Source organism: Astatotilapia calliptera, chromosome 13 (assembly GCF_900246225.1).
Source record: "Astatotilapia calliptera chromosome 13, fAstCal1.2, whole genome shotgun sequence".
NCBI lineage: Eukaryota > Metazoa > Chordata > Actinopteri > Cichliformes > Cichlidae > Astatotilapia > Astatotilapia calliptera.
In genome coordinates, this window is record NC_039314.1 from 19466786 (window position 1) to 19488712 (window position 21927).

The 21927-nt window shown below is 40.1% G+C and overlaps 1 protein-coding gene across 5 annotated transcripts in view; it reads left to right on the top strand.

The window, feature by feature from the left end:
- The first annotated feature begins 244 nt into the window (after positions 1-244).
- ccser2a (coiled-coil serine-rich protein 2a) overlaps positions 245-21927 on the top strand; it is a 50040-nt gene continuing 28357 nt past the window's right edge. For 2 of the 5 annotated variants that reach the window (XM_026189302.1, XM_026189307.1), the window contains exons 1-4: positions 245-867; positions 11105-11196; positions 12537-13996; positions 14086-14297. In XM_026189302.1, coding sequence (XP_026045087.1) covers positions 11180-11196; positions 12537-13996; positions 14086-14297 — 1689 coding nt within the window. In that variant the 5' untranslated portion in view covers positions 245-867; positions 11105-11179. Of the gene's footprint in view, positions 868-6963; positions 7881-11104; positions 11197-12536; positions 13997-14085; positions 14298-21927 lie in introns of those variants that run through there. The other 3 variants (XM_026189304.1, XM_026189305.1, XM_026189306.1) reach the window with 3 other exon arrangements.

Sequence of the window (21927 nt, forward strand, 5' to 3'; positions counted from 1 at the left end):
CAGCCCTGCACGCTCAGCTATGGGTCTGACGTCACACGTGCGGCTACCAAGCTGTAGTTTACTTTTTATTTGAAAGCTTACAACTTAATATAAACTCATAAGAGCGAATTAAATTAATGCCAGAGACAGAAATTGACTCACAGGACTTCAATAACACCTAGCAAAGAGAGATGCAACCCAAGCTTGCAGATTAGCGTGCAAAGTCCCAGGTGACATCTACACGCTCCGCCCCCTCGAAAGCGAGGGGAGGATGTCGAATGAGAAGGCGCTTTGGGGGGACTCCGTCTGTACACTGAACTTTGCGGGGGGTTCCTGCTGTGGTTAGTTTATTTACAAGCCCAGGTGTTGCTTCGTGTGAGGATTTCTTTCGGTCCACATGGCCGTGTTGTCGTTAAAGCTCGCCTGCCGCTTTGCGGACGACCCGTTTTCAGTGTCGGTATCATCAGTTGGTCGATGTTTGCTGTCAGTGTAACTCACGGATAGTGGTACAGTTGCTTCGGGCTGTTTTTAACGGTATGCTGGAAATACTAAAGAGAAAGACGATTTTTTTAAATTTATTTATTTATAAGCTATCTTCAAGCACTTAGTGTAAGCTTGCTGATTTGTTTAGTACAAATAACTCTTTGTGATGCATCGGCTGTAGCGATAACCGTTAAACTTGTGTCATGATTACAGGCTACGGGCTAGCCTTAACTTCACCAGTGCATCTCCGCGGTGAGCTAGTTTCAAACGCGAAACTGTAGGACTTGCTACCTCTTCTCGGCCGCTCACTTTGTAACACCATGTTGTTTAAAAGACAACGAACAAGTAGACGGTTCCCTCAACCAACCACGAGGCGATAAACACGCTTGTAACGGCATCATTTAGGTAAGTCTAATGACAGTCCAATGGACAGTCCGTATTAGCTTACACAAGTCTTGTTTTAGCTGTGAAATGACGTGACAACAATAGAAATTGTTTCCAGTATGTGTGCCTATAGAGCCCTTATTTTCAAAGATGTGAATTGGTCTTCATCTGTGAGGCAGAGGAGGCCATGCTTTCCAACAACACCCTCCACAGTCATAACATGCCGTGAGAGTCACTGTACCGTGAATAAGGATGATAAGACCTTTGTGCACCATAGGAATGTTCTTTATTGCATAATACAAACAGAAATTGGAATTTTTAGCTACTCTGGAGCACTGCTGCTTGTCAAGTGTCTCACAGCCTGTTGGGTACCTAAATAGTTAATGCTTAAAGGGAAATCTGGCTTCCTTGAGATTTACCATTGAGATACCTTGCTCATGGACATGCCAGGAATTAAGGGTAACTGAAGATGACTCATAGATGATCTTAAAGTTACATGCAGCAGACAAGGGTGTAAATTCAAGCAGGGTTTTTATAAGCGACCGTGCAGTGGAGCCTTCAAATTCATATTTTTATACCTCGACTGTAGTTGCTGACAGTTCAAGTCTTTACCATGAGGTGTGTGTGTGTGTGTGCCATTTTAGGCTGTGATCTATAACAGGCCAGACAGTGTAAAGCGCCGTGGCATCAGCGCCAGTACACATTAGGATAAGGCGTGACCGATTGCCCTTAGTGTAAGCGAGATGAACATCAGTCTGGTTTGTCCGGTGTTAGGGTGGGGTCACGCACACACAAACACGAACGCACATGCTGATCCATGAGTGTGTACGTTGGACACCTGTTGGCTAGGATCCTGGAGCGCCACCTTGGCTGAGGGTGTGTTTACAATCTGATTCCACTCTACAACAGCTGAACGTCTGCTGAAGAGTGGACCACCCAAACTGCTGTGTCTCTTTGGCCTGCCTTAACTGTCAGCGTCAGTGTATTTTGTAATGTGGCTGTTTGTGAAATCACACATTTGTCCCACTACCCTGGGAGTAGCAGTCATTCCAAGACACCATAGCGCTCTTGAAGTGCAACCTCGAGGGTGACAGGGTCGTAAAATGCTGAAAAATCACTATGTACAGCACAGATAAGTGTTATTTATACAGTAATACCAGAAATCACAGGTGGAGGATGAAGACGTAAGCGTTAAGCAAGATGAGCCCTACACAACTCCTTATACTTTAAGACATGAGCTGTTTCCAGTCCTGTCTGCTGTGGGTGTTATACTTAGTCCACATCTCTGGTTTTCTGACATTTATGCTCAACCACATTGTGCAGGTTTTCATGTGTGTTCCTCATAGAGCCAAGGAACTTGATTTGACTTTGACTTTTCTCTGATCCTCTTTGCCCTCTTCTCTCGCTGTATGTGGCCTGTCATTAGAGCTATACTTAGCCACGCTTATCAGTTCTGTTATTCCCTCGGTAAGACTGCAGATGTTTACAGGATTGGAATAGCTCCATACGTAGTAAAGTGTTGACACAGAATCTCTGATGGATAAACACAGAGTCCTTGGAGTTAAAGTGTCCTTCAAAGATCAGCAAGGCCCTTTTAGGCATCTTTAGGGAAAGCTTTTGAAAGTATGAAAAGACAACGTCGAAATACTGAGAGAATAAGAATGAACGATCATATGGCTGAGTTGGGAGATAAATCCTAATTTTGCATGCACTAGAAGGTAATGTGCTGGAAATTTCTTGTGTAGGTTGATATTTTCTCTTCTATAAAGCATCAGTAAATAAAATCAGTAAAGTGTTTGGGAGTGGTTCAGTTGGTTGAAGAGCCCTTGTGTTCTTTTTCTCCAAAAATTGTATTTAACCAGGCATAATTATGAACACAGTGCAGGGCGTTGACAGCAGATGTGTGTAATTGCTGGCTGGATGATGTCATAATATTATTAAGATATTGACTTAAAATGGAAGTGGTATGTTTTACAGCAGACAGATCCATGTGGCATATGTGGAAAAGCAAAGGCTGTGTTTAGAGTGGTCGGTTCATGTGTTTCAGTGAGTCAGTGTGACAAAGTGCCACACTTTGCTTTCTATGACATAAAAACAAAACAAAAAACATTGTTATAACTTTTAACCTACTAAATGTGTATACTGTACATTCATTACAAGTTTAACAAAACACAGAATATGCTGTTTTGTTTGTAGCATGATCCTGGTGTCAGGATGACAGAGAAAACAACAGAACTGCATAAATTAACATTTCTGGTGTTTATCTTTTGAATAATATCAGAGTTTATGGAAAATCAGCATGTAAAAAAATAGTTAGACAGTTTTCTAAGCTTTTTTTAAGCATGTTTGGTATTTGTCTCTGTTGACATGTGCTACGTTCATCTACAGCCCCCCCTAAAAAGTCCTGCTGACCTGCCAAGTACAATAATTACTGAATAAATTTAAAAAAATGAATGAATTATTGTTAAATTTTGCTCATTTGGTTATGTGGGACACACAAGTAACTTTTAACATAATAGTTCCTGGAAACAAATGAGCTTATGTGTGTGAGCCATGGAAAAGTGAGTGACAAACTGAAACCACATGAATACCAAACAAATCAAAATCTGAATATTTGAATGAATTGTGCATGGATTGTATGGCCTTCCTTTAGTTACTCTCAGTTTGGCATCAGGTGATGTAATCGATTTTAACTTTCACTACAACAGGTCGTGCGATCACTCTCCTTCAAACTCTTAAGTCTCCTTCGGTAATCCTTCAAGGCTTTGAGTCATGTGATATAGAGTGGTTATGTCCCCAGGATCAGACACCGGCCATGTGCTGAGGATTGTGGACTCTGTTATGAGGTTGAACATTTGCTCTCTGCCTGCCTCCACAATCACTGCTGAGTCATTCTCAATTACCATATGGGACTGGCTGTAATTTGCAAGCATCTGCTGAAAATGGGTGTTATTCTCAGACACGATGGCTTATTTCCAGAGCAGTGCCCATTTCATGAAAGCTGCCCGAGTGTTTCTGTACTCATGTTACTGCACCAGTTTCATTTGGTACATCGTCCCTTTTTAGCCTTTAAGCAGTGCCATATCATGTCACTCTTAAACTTTTATTTCCCTAGGGAAACTTTCACTTTATAAGTAGTATTATTTTACATAGTGCATTTCCTTTTCTGGATCTGATGGTTGTGTAATTGTGAGATCTGACTCATTACTCATACCCTCCTTAAAGGGAAAAAGAAATGCAGTTCTAAATGTCAGCCTCGGCAATTACCTGCACAGACATGAATGTGATATTCAGATACTCTTGTTTGCGTGGCAGGCACAGCCGCAATAGCATCATCTTACTTGAGCAGATAATGGATTTCATTGTGCTGTGGTGCCTTTCTGTTTTTCAAAGAAAATTACACAGCAGGGGGACATAGAAGTACGAGTATCCATTCACTTTATTCCACAAAGCTCCTGAGGTGAATGGAAATGTTTCTCTATTATCTCAGGACTCTTTTAGATTGGTTCCCCTCTAGTTGACTTAATATTTACAGACGATGAGAAAATGGACACAAAGCATTTTGCGAACGTTAACTGCCAGCAGTGGCCGCATTTGATATGTGGATGCTTTGTTCTACCTGGTTTTACAGAGACTGTTTGATAACTACTAAATAAAAATGTGCTGTCTAAAGAAAAAAAGTAGTGATTGGGAGAAGTGTTTGTTGAGACAGCCAGCCTGATAGAGTGAGTAGAAAAGGAGGCGGCACAGGAAAGAGGGAAGTGGGTCATAGAGGAAGCTGACCTAATAGCATTGTACCATCCATTCACGGGATAAATCCAATAGGAACAACTATTAAAAGCTTACTGTTTAGACGTATGTCTCATCTTTGCGACCTTTCTGTTGGCTGTCATGGAAAACATTGCTTTATTTTTTAAAAGCCACAGTTCTCTCCTATCTTGATTTCTTTCTGCTATGTATGTCCCATGAGGGTTAGTAAGGAAGAGGTTAGAGGTGGTATAGGGTACAGCAGGCCTGTTTGCATCTACAAAATGTGCTTTTTGTGCTTATTCTCTCAGCAAAGTGGTGCATGAGTCAGAGTTGTTTTTGCTCTTTGCTCTTTTGTGTACAATGAGAATCCCCTTCTTCCACAAGATAGCGTAGCTGTGCCAAACATTATGTATACAGCAAATAAAGTCTAGTGCCAGGAAGTAACATTGTAAAGTGTGTATGCCCTGTGTTCTTTGTTAATTTTCTAGCAAGCTTACTTGAGACAGATGAAGAGAATACTCTGTTCATATGTCATGTGGGTAGCAGCATATCCACTTCACTTCACATCATCAGCCTTCGCCCCTTGTGTGGGTGAAGGCTCAGTTTACTGAGGAACAGGTTTTTTTTAGGTGGGATTCTTCTAACTGACTGTTCCAGTCAACGACTCCATGGGGGAGGCCCTAAGATAAGCTGGAAATTTTGAGAACCCATGTCTGTTTTAAGAGTTGTTGATAAAGTAAAGAGTGTTATGCCATTGCTCTGATATCATCCAGAGAATAACATGGGCTAAATCACCTAAATTGGCCATAGGTGTGGATGTTAGTGTAAATGGTTACGTGTCTCTCTGTGTTGGCTGGCGACCTGTTCAGGGTGTACCCCACCTCTTGTTCAATGGCAGCTGGGATAGGCTACAGACCATCAGCAACCCTGAATTGGATAAATGAAAGAAAAAAAAATTAATGAATGGGTTAGAAAAAACAACTACAACCTTTAAGTTATCAAATGTGTGTCATATCTAGTAATTAAGGCCTCAGTACACAGGTGTACTGACCAGTCTGTATCACCCTTGCTTGGAAGAAATGTTTACCGGTTCTTCACCTGGATGGTGAGTGGTTTCTGGAGGTTGCTAGCTGTCACAAGGTGAAATCAGTTTCAAAGGAGGTACTGCACCAAAAATATCTTTGTGATGGCTTTGGTTGCTAGCAGATTGCCACGTTGGGCCATAGTTTGCATTAAAGTTTATCTGCAGACACATGCCATTTGCTGTCCGGAGCTGCGTTAAAACTTGAAAAAATGCACCAGAAACCAGAAATGGAGAATGTTTACTTTAAAAGTACAGGTTGTGCTTGGTGGATTGTGCAGATTGTGTGTATTTACAGACAAGTCAGCATCTTCCATGCAATCTAATGTGACCACAGCAACCTGCTAGCAACCAAAGCAAGGAGGAGGTTTTCAGAGCAGCACTGGATACCTGTTTATGACTAATTTCGTGCTGGTGATTTCACATATGCCTTGTACCAGCAGAAAAATCCAGGTTAGGATTAATCTAGAGGGATAGTGTTAGTCAAGTGCAACGCTAAATTGCACTGAAACCCTCCGGGGTTTATCGTAGGTGTAAATACGTCCCTGACAGAAACCCCTCACTGTGCAGTGACTTCATTTGAGCCACATTTTTACTCGTTTATGACTAAATTGAAACTGCAGGTCGCCCAGTGGTATAGTTATTCAGTGCCTAGCTTGTGTGACCACACAGTAATATGGTTTTATGTTGACTTACTTCAAAAACCAGCCTCTGACTGCTTTTGAACAGCTCTAATGACCTCGCTGACAATGACTGACATCTGCGCTGTTGCTTGGTGACACTTATCAGCCGTTCTCACCCTTGTGGCCAATCATAAGTTGGGAATTAAATGGGGCTGTCAGCTGCACTGCAGTGTTCTCACAGGATGGTTCAAGTGAAGGTCATGTAAGGAGGGAGGGAGAAGACAGAGAAATGTCCCTCTATGCATGTCAAACGTATATACCAAACCTCGAATATACAGCTTGGTGTTGGTAGAATGGGAGAGCTGACATCTGTCCTGTGATGATAGAGAACATAATTAGAGTTATATAAGTGCCACCAAGACTTCCACACCTCAGAAAGGGGTGTTTTTGTAAAGGATGACTCAGGGTAGATTATGAGAACTTTTCAAAAGGTGTCTCTGTGTGTCGTGACTAGTCAGCAGTATGACTCAGTTTGGTTCAGACTTTCTTTGGCAGTGTGATGGTTGAATGTTTAAAATATATCCCAAATCAGTGTCGCATCACAACAGTATCCTCAACTGCCATTCAGCCTTAATAGAAAGTATTTTTGGCTCAAAATAGCTTGACAGTTATCTACTTTGCACCTCTGGTGTAATTACATACAGGCAGAGCAGCTGATTTATATTGAGCCATCTGGCAAAAGCGTTGAGTGAAACAAAGTAAAACCTTATTTATGCTTTAGAAATCCTGTATGTTAGCCTCCAGTTCTGCTGCTGTTATAATGACCATTGCTTTAGACTCCATGCTGGGACTTATCAAGGCATGTGAGATCACAGACACAACAGGATGAAGTGGCAGTGCTCGAATGGTTTTACTGCCAGCACTTAACAGAAATGGTTGACTGAATGGAACCAGTATGCTGTGTTGACCATGAAATGAGTGGAAGTAAATTGAATTCACAGTGGAGCTTTACAAGAGCCACAGTATATTTCTCTTTACTGGAGGCAGGATCTGTTTCCTTGATTATTCCCTCTGGTGATCTCATGATAGCATAGGGCAGCATTCTGTAAATTGCTTCTTCAGCTTGTAGATAAGCCTTCCTGTGTTGGGGGCGATTATGTGACTTTGGTCTTTTTAACATATTGCGGATCATATTTTTGGTGTGTTTTCTCTCCTCTGCTCTCCTCTCCTTTCACAGCACACTGAGTAGGATCCCTAAAAGATTCCCCATCAAATATTAACGCCCTCATAAAGGCTCTGTTCTCTCCACCCACACACCCATCAGCGCTCGCGCCACACACGTCACTTTACACGCATACTCAGGCACACATGCAAAGACAGAGCAGGGCAGCATACAGCTCAACCTTTGAAGGGTGTCTTCCTTTTCCTGTGCTCTACTTTCTTTTGCTGCTACCTTACTTTCAGTTTAGATGATGGAGGAAACAAAGTGTAGATCCACTTGACTGCATTTATTTCTCCCCTTGTTGATTAATTTGGGGATAAAAATGATGAACAACTCAACATAAATTCACCAAGTTAAGGTAATAGTTTTTAATCTACTTTTCTGTGATGCACATTAGGGAATAGATTAGATGAGTCTCACTGAAAGATGCACTGATGTGATGATGTGATTTTGTCTTTGCTTGTTGTGGTCTAGCTGTAGATCTCAGTGCCGTGGCTTGCCACACCTTATCTTGCTCCCCTCTCTTGCACTCACTGTTTCCTCTGTTGCACTCTGTCATTTGATCTGCCACGTTTTAGTATAGAACATTACCAAATTCTCAGTGCTTTGTCATTGGATTAGCATCCTTTAACATCAGTGCAGCTCTTCCCAGTATTGCTTTCACTCAATACACATTAGTCTAGCGCCAGCGTTACTTTCAACCCTGTCTCATTCTATTAGCCTTCTCTAATGGCACTCTGTTAATCTCTTCAGGGACACAGCTATGACCCACAACTGCTCTGTCCAGATGACTGGCCTAGTTATTACTCCAGTGAGACTCTAGACTCAGTCAATATATGCAAATGAGGTTGCACTTTGGTTTTGATTCAGTGCTGTGTGAAGTTGCTTAGGCTGTGCATTTTCGTTTTTAAAATGTAATTTAGTTGGTTGACACAGTTCCTAAATGACTGAGTTGATGGTAAAACTGCTTTAAGATAGAGGTTGAATGGGCATGGCTGGGGTGGCCCATACACTTCAGAGCTTTATTCTCACACAGTAGAGCAGGCTGGATGACATACTGTGCTCTTCAGACAGGGATAATGTGTCAGTTGAGTTATGGAAAGTAGTGTAGTAGGCTACAGATTTGTTTATTTTTATGATGTTATTGTTTTTGTTCAGTCCCACATGAGGTAATATAGTTGTTGCTTTCAACCCCTTCAACTTAAACACTGCTTAAAATGTGCCACTTTGAAAAATGACCTAACAGTATTTTCGTTAGAAAGACAGAAAATGAAAATGAATCTCGTGACTTTGGATTGTAAGGTTAGTGCATGAGTACAATTAGTAAAAATATTGATAAGAATCCCACCAGAAACATTACATCTTCCTTGACATCCCTTATGCTGTAGTATACTTATTGCAGAGTTTGAATAAAATCAAAAAAAACTTCTCATCCCTTAAATTATTAAGTCTGCTGATGGAAAGCTAGAAGAGGAAAAAAAAGATGGATGTAGCTTGACGTACTGCTCTCTAGAGAGATGGTATGGAGGCTTTGTAATGATAGGGAACTATGAGCACTGGGAGTTAGGGACAGATTAGCTATGGGGATAAACAGCAGGAATGGGGGATTTACTGTGTGTAGTAGAGCACCTCCATTCATGCGTAGCCCCAATGACCCAATAGATCATCGCTCCAGGCTGTCGCATCCTATCTGCATCCATCCTGTTACTCCTGAAGAATGCATCTTTCTAGTTTGGGTGCATGTGTGCGCATCAAAAGTGAAAGCTTTGCCAGAAGAGAAATGAACGACCTTACTAATCCAGATCAAAATTTTCAGCCTTCCTGCTCCTCTGTCGGGTGCTTTCTGCATGGCTGTCCTCTGAGTTTGAATTGAAGGAAGGCCAAATACCCTGACTGTCACTATGAAATAAAGTGCACCATCCCTCTGGGACAGAGAGGAAGAAAAGATGTCATGTCACTTTACTGTTCATTTCACACACAGGGATCACTGGATGCTAAGCTATCTGTCCAGCAGAGGATCTCTCTGTAGGAAAAGTGTGCCTCGAGTCTCGTCCTTCTGTTTCTCCCATTCTAATTGCACTTACGTGAATGTCCCTGTCTTTTCTAGTTTAAGCTTACTCCTGTCAACCCTTCTTCTGCTTGCTTTTGCATATCACAGATAATTTATTATAATGATATAATGATGCTTTGGACATCGAGATGAACATAATCTTTTACAGCTTCACTCTGTAAACCCAATATTTTGCTTTCCCGTGACATCATTTTTCAGTTCAGGGAGGGATGCTAATAATCCTGACAGCTGGACTATTCCTGGGCTATTTTACTATTGGAATCACATAAGAACCATATAGTTATTGTTCAGACCTCATACTTGATTTCAGCAAAGGGATATTTACTTTTTTACCAGTACTTGGCTGTGGGGGAGGGGCAAGTCTCCAGATATGAGCGTTTGACAGATGGTCTGCACGGTTTACTGCGCTACTTCTGAATGTGTGTCAGTCAGTTAGGATTTTGTTTATTTGTGGCTTTGTTGTGCTGACCTTTGTCTTTGTACTTTTTATTGGAATAGAGCCGGTTGGGAAGGCTATTCTGTGCATAGAAATTAGTAAAAGGCCATTCACTTTGAAATTATTCAGCCAACAAAAACGGGGTTATTGTATATTTTAAAGTATAGAAAAATTTATATAGACAATACCCATCTGAATGCTAACTCGTACAAGGCCTTGATGATAGGACATTATTTGCCTGTTGATTTGTAGTTATTTAAATGTTTTAAGGTCACTTGTTTGAATTTTTTGATACACTTGCCTTGCGGTTAATAAAAGGTCAAAACCTCAACGGTGTTATTTTTCCTTGCTGCATCTCTATAAACAGGCAGCAGCTTACTGATTATAACTTTCAGTGGCTGAGTGATGGGTGAGACGACCCAGATGAACAAGTATTTGCCACATTTGCTGTGTGATTTTGCTGCTATGTGGTAGTGACTTGCCACTGTAGATATGAATGAAACTGGAAATGTTGTGAGGCCACTGACAGTTGCAAAAACCCTTAGTCTAATCACCACCCATTAAACACAGACAGGCGTAGTCACTACCCCCTCCAGGGCAAAGAGGCTTTGGTTGCCCTGCCTGCACATGCTGACCTGATTTTTTTTTTTTCATCTGTGTGTAAGTGTGTGCATTTTGCATCTAAACACATGTGTGTTTGTGAAACAGATTAGGAAGGCGGCATTGCCAGACACTTCCGTGGCAGAGTCTGTTTGAGCACGTGTTCCTGTATAGGAATGTGGGACACTGTAGCAGAGAGGTTTTTCCAAGCTAGGAGATCCATATTGTGACTCAGCACACCCCCTCCACCTCTTCAGAGTTGATTGAATTATTGCTCCCGTAAGTGTGTTTGTAGCTGTGTGACAGTTTGTCAGGGGATCCACTCATGGGTACTTCCTGATCTGCCACAAAGTTACAACACAATAAGCTTTTCTTGAACGATAACTTGTAATTTTTAAATAACATTTGGTGTAACAGTAGGTTTTTTTTTTCTGTTGGCACTTAGTTTTGGTAACTGCTTTGTTTCCTTACACAGATTGTTTGCTTTCTGCTAACTACACCAGCCATCTGGGTATCACCAACTTTTCAATTTGTAGTATTCCCTAGCCAGATGGATATAACATACAGGTACACCACCAACACATGTACACTTGTCACATGGGTGATTGAAACTGAATGAATCAAACAATGAGCCAGAGGGAACAGGCTTGTATTTTCCCTTCATTGGCTTTAATACTGTATATCCTCCATTCACTATTCATTATGTTGGCCACCTTCCCAGCTCTGGTTTCCCCCTGTCCCACAGGCAGTGTCTACCAATTTACCCACTTTTTCTTTCCTTTTCTTTCTTTTTTTTTTCATTGGCGAGACAGTTTGGAAGCAAATTCTCCAAAACCAGTGCCAGGTGCAGGGCTATTCATCTGTAAACCTCTAAAAAAAATTAAAGCTCACTCTATGAACTTGTTATTAATCTTAATACATTTACTTAATCTCAGTAGTTTATATCTAAGAATTATCTAAGACATTCACAAATGTTTCCAGCAGAGTTCAGTGAAGAGACGTCAGATTTACCATGTGGGATTCAAATTTGTGGTTATGAGACAGCTGAAAGGGCAGAGCCTTTTTGTTTCCCGAGGGTCTGCATGCACACACCAAGACAAACTTGGCGTGACAAAGTTTCAGGTCCCCATGCGTGCCAGATTAATTCCTAATTCCACTCACAGTAAACAGTCTATGAAAAGAAGATTGCAACCGTTGCGACAGGTGGAAAGGAATATCTTTAGCACTATTACTGGATAATTACAAGATAATTATAATAGCATTGCTGATGAGAACACGCAATTGCATGTGTGTGCTTGTGCATCTGAGTGCATTTGCTAGTTGCAGTATCTTAACTGCGTTTGGCATTCTGCTTTCTGGGTTGGGCTTTCATTAGTAGGCTTTGATGTCACTCACAGGAAAAGATGCTCTGTTATAATAACAACTCCAAGTGGGATAAGCATTAGAAAAGTATCAAAACAATTAGTGACTATACAGATCTGTTAGATAGTGCAACATGGTTTTCAGCTGAATAGGTTATTACACTGAACATCACAGATCCACTGCAGGTTTGTGTTGATGACAAGAAAAACACACGAAAGTCAAATTAACATATTTTGTAATTATATAAATAACCAAGAGTTCACTGATACTGATTTCTGACATTATTTAAAAAAATAAAAGTAGTTTTTTTTTTTTTTTGAATGACAGATAATAAGAATTGCGGGGGAGGGGTGTGATTTGTTTTTCTTTTATTTAGACAGTTTGTTTTGATATTTAGACAGCAGCATGGATATAAAAATAAGAATTATTAAAAGACTAGTGATTAATTCAAATGTTTTACCGTGTGATACTTTATCACTAAGTAAAGTTATGGACACTCTAATCACATGTTATTCTGTTTTTATGTCAATTTTCTTTTTTCTCAGCTGTGGAAAATTCCATGCCGCTCCATGCCTTGGTTGGCATCTAATGGAAGAAAAAGCATCCATCAGGTCTGCCATGGTATCCAGACTGCCTAAGTTCAGTGGACGGTCCTCAACTAGTGGCGCCAGTGCCCTTTCTAATGGTTCTGCACATCCAGCCACCCCTACGCAAGATGGCAAGGTTACTCCATCAGCAACACGCCCAAATGGTGTGATCCAGGCGTCACCCTTTTCCCTAAAATTGAAGAGAGATGAGGGGGTAAACCCCTCTAGTCCATCCATTCCCACTGCCCCTGAGGATGAAAGTGAAGACAAGGCTCAGACACAGCTTCCCTCTGTGATCAAGGAAGTAAAGAATGGCTCTCCAGCAACACCTAAGATGGGCAGATCAGGCTCTTTGATGGTGGCTGTCTCAAGCCCAAAGGCTATTCAAAAGCAATCCTCAAAGATGACTCCCAAAGTTGGGACCAAGTTAGGGCAGAGCCCCATGAATGGAAGTTCTAAAACAGGTAGTAATAGTGCAAGCATTCCTACTCAGACAGGGTTGGAGTCTCGGCTTGTGCGACCAAGGTTAGGCTCTAGCTCTACCAGAAGCAACTCTCAAGACAGCCTATCCCAGTCCAGTGAGAGCCTGAAGATTGTAGCACTGGACAACATGGTTCGTTCAAATAGTTTCACTCACTTTAAACAGATTCCCTCGCCCACCAGTGAGCCTATGATACGGTCTTTCTCTTTTAATCGGGCTGTGGAACTAGCCAAGCCTCTGGCCAACACTCAGCTGCGGCCTCCTCGGAGTAGTTTTGTCAAACCCCCTCAACTGAGTAATGGAAGAGTGGGTTTAGGACTGCATGGCAGCCTTGGAGGTTTAGGTGGTTTAGGTGGGGTTGGAGGACTTCAGTACAACAAAAATTCATCAGTTGCGTCCTCTCTGCCTGGCCCTTTGATCACTACGACACCAACTACTCCTCGTACTTTAAGGAAGGCTCTGCTCCCCAGTAGTGTGTTGACCAAGTCAATGGCTAGCAGTGGGGTGTCGTTGTGCTACAAATTGCCCCGAACTGGGCAGGCTAAACAGCAGAAGTCTCTTTTACCAGGTAACATTAAGGAGGATATCAGCTCTTCAACTGCCTCTGATTGTGTAGGTCTACTGGAGAATGAATCAACCTACAAGGCTGACAAAGTCGAATCTCAAAGTGAAAGTGACAAAAGCTCTGGGAATGCAGAAGGAAAAGGAGGAGAAAGCGGTGGCCAAACAGCAGCCGAGACCCTGGAAGACATGTCCTTATCTTCTGCTTCATCTATAGAGAGAGGTGACATCAGTGAAGAGTTTCTAGATGACTTCGACAGTGTGGGAGATGTTTTCAGTGATGGGGACATGCCTGACAACAGAAAAGCTGCCAGTGATGCCCAGCTAGACAGTCTCCTAAATGAGACCAGTGACTGGGAGTCTGTGGATCTGACTGGTAAAATTCACCCTTTGGAAAGCAAATTCAAATAGATACAGTGCTATCCTTTGTGGTGTTTGTTCAGCCTTTTGTCTATGTGGTTGCAGGTCATAAGGAAGAAAGTCCTATGCAGGAGTCCCAAGGATCACTGATGCTATCTCCAGAGCAGACTGATGCCCCCCAGATTTCATCTGTGGAGCTGTCACCCTCCAACAGCTCTGGTGGAACCTACATGTGGGATGAAGAGGGGCTTGAGCCCCTTGGGGGGCCTGTGGCTCATCGGTTAGACAGCTATGATGACTCAGAGCTGAACAGCATAGTAAGTCCTCATTTCACCTTTAACTAGTTTTTACATAAAAATGTAAAAACCCCACAATTCGTTTTTTCAGTTGACTCTACTCTGATTGTGATTTAAAAAAATATGAAATTTAAATTATTTTAAGCAACTAATTAACAGTAAATTAAGGAATAGTTTGATATCCATATTTCTGAAGAATAAGTAATCAATTATGTGTGTTAAAAGTAAGCGTTCTTCTTCTGCCAATCTTCCCCTCCTTGCCTTTAAGTCAACTGGCAGATAGCTCAGTAGCATTTTTTAGAAAATGAAAGAGGTGGAGAGCAGCCAAAACCCTTTAGCGATTATGTGGTTACTCGGGCTAAAAACCTCGGAGAACACTTAGAGCTTCTGCTTTAGCTGATTGAAAGTTGGCAAAGAATAGGCTTGTGTGACTGAGAACTGGATTTTTTCCAAGTAAGAAGGAGAGAGTTGAAGGAAATGTAAAGGTTTTGAGCCTTTAAGCATGACCTGCTACACATTAAAGAAATGGTCTGTTAACATTTCTGTGGCTTCTGCAGACAAGAATTCAAGCATCTTGCAGACCTCAAAGGGCTTTTGATTTTTTCTACCAAGAAATGGAAGACTAAAATATACCCAATGTAATGTATGCAGTGTTAATTTCAAGAGCCAAGTCTACGTTTAGTTCTGTCTTGTCTAAAAATACGGTGTATATACTTTATGCCCTACTTGTAGATTATGCTGCCTTCATGGTGCCAAAGTTCAGTAGTCAGTTTCACTTTTAAATAGTTCTTCTTTTTATATTTATACATTAATGGCCAGAACAAAAAAAAAATTCAAAATTTTCTAGTTTTCAGTCAGCTCTCTCTGCCCGTCTCATGCCAAGGCTTCGTTCTGTCTCAAAGGAAAACTAACCTGCTCACCAGCCGTGTAGTATTAGAATTTTCTGGCCTTGCTTTGATTCTCTATATTTTGGTACCCAAGCACCTGATCTCAGGAATGCATAAAGAGCTTAAAATGAGCTGGATTAGAAATTTTATAATACGCTTTGTGTGTTTACTACTTTCATTATGTGACACAACCTTCAAGGCACTGAAAGTGCCACATGTTTATCTCACAGTAATGGATTAGGAGTGAATACAAAAGCAAAAAAGCACTACTGGTTTTGTGTATGTACAGGATGTGCCTGTATTTGTTCAGTGCTGTGATCATTACAAGCACATGTGCATTAGACATGTGTATGTGATCAGGAGTCAGTCAGTATATCTGTGTATGCAGATGAGTGTGTTTGAGTGCATTTCTCTAATAGATTAGTTCAACTGTTATCATGATGGAGACTTCTTGAAAAAGCAAAGGCTCGATAAAAGTCCATCTATAATATGAACAGCATATCGGAGCATGACATGTGCATTTGGTCATCTTGTGGTCCACGTCAACCTGTTTATTGGCCTGTTTATTTAAAACATATATGTTCATTAGTACTCAGAAATATCACAAGTACAACAAATGATTCTCTGAAATATAAATAAAAACAAAATGTGTTGTTTTTCACAATTTCAATTTCAACAATTTTGAAGTCTTATATTTAATTGAAAATAATAAAAATAGACAACAAATATTAAAACTAAGAAGATTATTTTTTTTTGTTTCTTTTTAAATGAATGCCCTTTTCCCCCCAAAAAATAAACTTTAAAGACACATGCAAAGCACTGTAAAATGACAAAGATTTTCCTTCACACCTTTTTAAAAATGTGTTCCTAGCATGATATTCAAACAAGCAGGGAGCATTTTATTCAAGCAGTCATATTTTAAGTTTCAGTATTGATAAGTTGTTTTTGTTGAATCTTGAGTCATATAAAGCACAGGTGTCGAACTCCAGGCCTCGAGGGCCGGTGTCCTGCAGGTTTTAGATGTGTCCTTGAACCAACACAGCTGATTTAAATGGCTAAATTACCTCCTCAACATGTCTTGAAGTTCTCCAGAGGCCTGGTAATGAACTGATCACTTGATTCAGGTGTGTTGACCCAGGGTGATATCTAAAACCTGCGGGACACCGGCCCTCGAGGCCTGGAGTTCGACACCCCTGATATAAAGGGTCACGTGGCAATAACATTTAGGCATGTAGACATGGGGAGAAACACTTTTTATATTCAGATAATCTTAAACTTGTTTCTTGGACATGACAGTGAGTTCATGCCAAGAAGTCATCAGATCTTACACTAATAGAGTAAAATAAAAATCCACTTTGATTCCATTCTGTCATTGAACTGCTAGATGATGCATCTCTGGATGTGACTGGACACTGGATAGATGTTACGATGCTGATGCATTGACTTTCACTGAGTATTTAATAAAGCTCAACAACCCAGACGTTTGTAGAGGAATTCCTTCATGCAGTATCCATTTCTTTTGAAGAACTAGTGTGGTCAGTGAAGAGGGCAGTGGTGATATTGCGTGTTGTATGATTTGAATGAGAGAGCAGAAGCTAGATGAGAGAAATGCAGTTAAAAAAAGAAAAAAAGGTAATAAGTAGGACCAAAAAGAAAGAGAGAGAGGGAAACTTAGTGGGTGACTGCTGGTGTGTGAAAATTAACTCTATGGGGAATCTGCCTTTGAGATATTTAACTGAGCTATTTGATTAGAGGAAATGAGCCCATTTACTGTAATTGGATGCAGTTACCTTTCTCTAACCCACTCCTTTTTTCTACCGTTTCCTTTCCATCTGTTTGTCTGTCATTAATCATTCTCCCCTTGTTCACTGGGTAAATATTTATTTGTAATAAGTAGAGGAAAGGCAGCAGAAATAATCCTGTCACAAAACAGCGGATGTCTCCAAATGGATTAGTAGATTGGTGTCCTGCTTAATCAATGTGTTGTGTAATACCTTTTGAGACCCTGTGTTTATTTAAGGGGTAATTGAGTTAAATGCTGCGGGAGTTTGACTTCACAGCTTCTCAACAAACTCTTCTTGAATTCAATGTTGAAAAAATAAAGAAAGGTGGGTTACTTGTGCCCAATTTATGTGGTGTATTTAAAAAACATTCTCTCATAGTTAAGAACAAAAGGTAAACACTAGTGTCCAGCTGATGCTTACACAATAGCATTTATGCATCTGGAATGTAATGTTTGCTTTCTTGCCGGTATTGCTGCGCTGCACTGCACTGCAGTGCCATGCTCAGTCCACTTGGAGGCGCTGTGCATCCTTTAGACAACACGATGTGGGTGCGCTTGTAAGTGCTACTGGTTTGTGTGTGCCAGTATTTTTCTGGCTATATGTGGCCCTATCTGCATTCATATGCCTCTGTGCAAAATCAAGGAGTGGGCTACCTGAGCTCATAATAACATTCCCATGATGCACCATGCAGCTCTGTACTGTACCAGCTTTACAAAATTGGCATTGTGAAATGGAGGGCCACTTTTCACAGTTACTGCCGATGTATTCCAGCCCTCAGCTCAATGTTTCATAGAATGCAACAGCACCAGTAGACCTGGGAACATTTTATATTTAAACTGCTTGAATATTTGAAGGTTGTTTTTTTTGTTTTTGATTTAAAGCAGCTCACAGCCGATCATAAACGCAGTGGGTGAAGACAAAGCTGAAGCTGACACAGTAGGAAATTCACATGCTGATTGATGCGTTCTACTATTTATATCATTGTGGACAATAATAGCAACCCATATGCATTGTAACGGCTCTAAAAACATTTTACTTCTGTAAAGCGCATTTGTATTATAATATGTTTTGACAGTCATGTGTAATTCTTCATTTGGCATTGGGTTTTGTTGTGCTGTTTGGCCTCGCAAATTACTGTAGAGTCGAATCAGTCCACATTAACCTTTTCATCATGCAATGCAGGATTATTAGATTGTGTTCTTTGACATTATCATCAGAGCTTTTTTGAGCTTTGTTTTGATTCCTATTTACCTGAACTTTGTGGTCACATTTAAATGGAGAAGTTAAATTAGTTCTGTTGATTTCCTGAGCCATAAGCATTGAACTTTCTCTCGTTTAAAAGAAAATACTTCCCTTCCTTGGAATTACAGCTCAGCATCTCCCTTCACAGTATGAAACCTTGAATGAAATATGCTTCAGTGTTATCTTTTTTTTGCTTATAATTCTGCATGTTTTAATCCGTTTTTCTCCTGGGTAGCTGTTCTTTTTTTTCTACCTTATTCCTTCATTCCCTCCCTTTTTTGTGTGTATTTCCTTACCAAACTCATGGTTGTTTAGTAATCCTTTGGTTTTTCCCTCGGCTTCCTCAAAGCTGCAGAATTACCGTCGCCTCTTATCCCTGATTTATTTATTTTGCCTCTAATTTTAGGCTTTTATGGAGCCAGGTTGAGACAGGTCAATTCATTAGTGTTTAAATGAGTGAGGTGCTTAAGCCTTTTGTCTGCAGACTGCTCAGCCATTTATGGAACATGGTGCCAGTGCCCCAGCTATGCTGTTGTTTTAATGAGGCTTATAGCTCACTTGCTTTTGTTTGTCTTGATTTTTAGACCGACAGCTGCAGCGCTTTGAGGTAAATAGTGGTTTTTGTGTACATCTCTTTTGGTGCATTCAGTCCTTTGTTTAGGTATCGTCGCACAGACACACACACACACAGTTCTACCTTGTGAAGATGGTAGTCAAATGATATCATGTGATCTATAATTATCAATCATGATCACGCTTCATACCCACAGTCGTGATCATTACCACAATGTTTTTATAAACACTTTGGATTCCCAGCTATACCCCCACCTGTTGAAAGAATTAAGCTGCTGCTTATTAGGGCCCTGTTTGGAAGAACAAAGCCAATAACATAGCAGATTGCCAAGATAATTGCAAAATCAATTATAGTGACAAAATTGGGTTGATTAAGTGTGATCAATTTATGGACTTTAAATTTAGCTAGCAGGCTTTATTGCTTGCTGTCCAAGGAGTGCATCTGTGAAGATTTTACCAATATTATTGATCTAGCTTATTGGGATTGCAGATAAATAAATTCCAGTCATTTTTAGGAAATGAGCAAACGAAGGTATGGAAAAACTATGTCAGGTAAATTTTCCTCACTTGGGCACATACTTTGTTTTAGTTCTAACAACAAACTAATAAGTGAGTATAAAAGGTGAGTCGATTTTAAATAATTCCCTGCTTAATATCATTAAGCAATCCCAATATTAGATTGCTTTCACTGTGATGTGTGCATTTCCCTAAGTGGATTGCCTTACAGTGTAGCTGCTGGGGTCTAGATCCTTATAGCTGCACTGTAAGGAGGGAGGAAGATGTTTTAGTTTGAGGAGGGTGAGGCTTTTAGTAAGTATTCTCATAGTCCAAACGAAAGGATATGTGATTCACTGAATGTTTTTGATTGCATATGTTTTTAAAGTAAAATACCTGTTTAAAGTACATGTAAAACTGTGACAATTATTTAAAAGGTATGAAATGGCACGTAACATGAGAATCAAATAGAGTCTAGTCTTACTTTCACAAGTATTAAAGAACTGCTGCATTAATGCAGCCTGTTTTTGTTTATCATACTGTTTATTTGTAACCAAGATCGTTTTTATACGAGTGTTTGTGACTACAGTTTCTAGACTATGCACAGCACTGTTATTTTGTCAACACTGTGCACCAAATGAAATGGAGGAGGAAAGATAAATCTTGGAAAGACATACTGCTGATTCAAGTTTTCTCCAGGTCTGTTTTACTCTGTTTTGCAGCTGCTATCACTCATTAAACAATGGCAGTCAGTATATTCCCACCACAATGCCTCTGTTTCTGCTTTCCAGTGCATAGTATCATTGAAGAGAAAAATAATTACATGAAGAATATTGCCACTTTTAGCTATGTCATTGTATCTTTGATGAATGCAAATGATCTATATATGTAAAAACAGTATTTTACTTAATAAGATTTTATGTAGGAAGATAAGAAGCTCATTATTATATCTAATAGTAAAAAACTTGACAGTATTTTAGGGGTCATAATGAATGGAAGACATCTTCAAATGATCAGTGTTATTATCTGTAAATTTCTGGAACATTAAGGGAAAAAAAGTAGAGTATAAAAAGTGATTCATTAAATTATTTTTATGCTATAAAGGCACATTGACAGCAACAGAGTAATTTATATCAAGGTTGTGCCAAAGAAGCTCTTAATATGACATTTCTAGTTGCTAGAAGGTACAAGTTTTGTGTCTGCTCAGAGTCGTCTTTTTACAAGTATGAGCTTTTAATACCAGCTTTTATTTAGGAGTTTAGGTGTTAATGCTTTAGTTGTAATTAAACAAGTCGCATACCTTCTTTGCTGTATATTGGAATTCCGTTATTAGACAGGATGTTGGTTTGAATGAAAGCTCGACCAGTAATTTAAAAATAATATTTCTTTTCATTTTAACTTAGATTCGATGATGACATTTTTCTCTCTGAACCCAGGATTTGTTGTTGTTCTTTGAATTTTACTCCTGAATATATTGAATATTAACCACTCAAAGCATATGCCTAACCATTCCTGTTAAAGCCAAGAAGACTTGGAGTACAAACGGGATTATCCCCAATTTCAGTCATCCTGCGGTGGTTCTATTCAGAAAAGGTATTTGTGAGTGTCCAAAAGCTGCAGAGTATTTGGGTGAATGGACTACAATGACATACAATGACTCTCTCTCACTCACACACACACACACACACACACACACACACACACACACACACACACACACACACACACACACACACACACACACACACACACACACACGTAACAATAGATACCCATGCAGTGCCAGAAACAGCACTGCATTGACACTTAAGCTGCGATTACACAGTGTTTTTCTTCAGATGCTATTTTGTGAGGTACAAAAGTAAAGATCTGTTTTGGCTACCCTGCCAAAGTAAGCAATGTAGGATTTCCTCACAGGATTGCAGTTCACTTTATATGGATTGAAAGAGGCAAAAAAACCACAAAAAATGTCAGTCTACAACTTCACCCTGGCAACTGTTGGTTTGAAAATTTTATCTTGCCCCGAGGTTTGTCTTTTTAAAATGTTAAAACAAAGATGAACTTTGTCCAGATCTGTAGTTTGTGGTTTTAACTCACTGTGTGCCATGAGGCTAATTTACATGCAGACCATGAAAAGCTATGGTTACAATGGTTACAATGAAGTTTTCTACCATGAACTTTTTTTTCCAACTCTTCATGCTGGCAGTCTTGGATTTTTTTTTTTTTAGGGATAACTAAAACTGAGAGAAAGAAGTTTAGCATTTCACCTTTTCCAGTGACTCTGACGGTTTTAATTAGTGTTTGATCCGGGGAAGTGTATTCGAAGATCCAGCTGATGTCATTGTGTAAGCAGAGCACTGTGAAGCAGATTAAGTTGGCAGAACTACTCGAGGCTTTTTATTGTTCCGAAATCTGCTCATCCTACAGAGTTTGTATTGCAGGAGACAAAAACACTTGGTGTTTAAAATGTGCGCATCAAATTGTCAAATTCATGTGCTACAAGCCAAATAGTTTTCCCTTTTGTGAACAATACTACATTAGGTTCAAAGCTACGTTCTATATGTAAGCAGGGATTGATTTTCCAGTTTAATCTGCAGGTTCCCAAATCATGCGACTTTCATATTGATTATTAAAGAAAACAGCTTTTAAGAGTCATCATGATCAAATTAG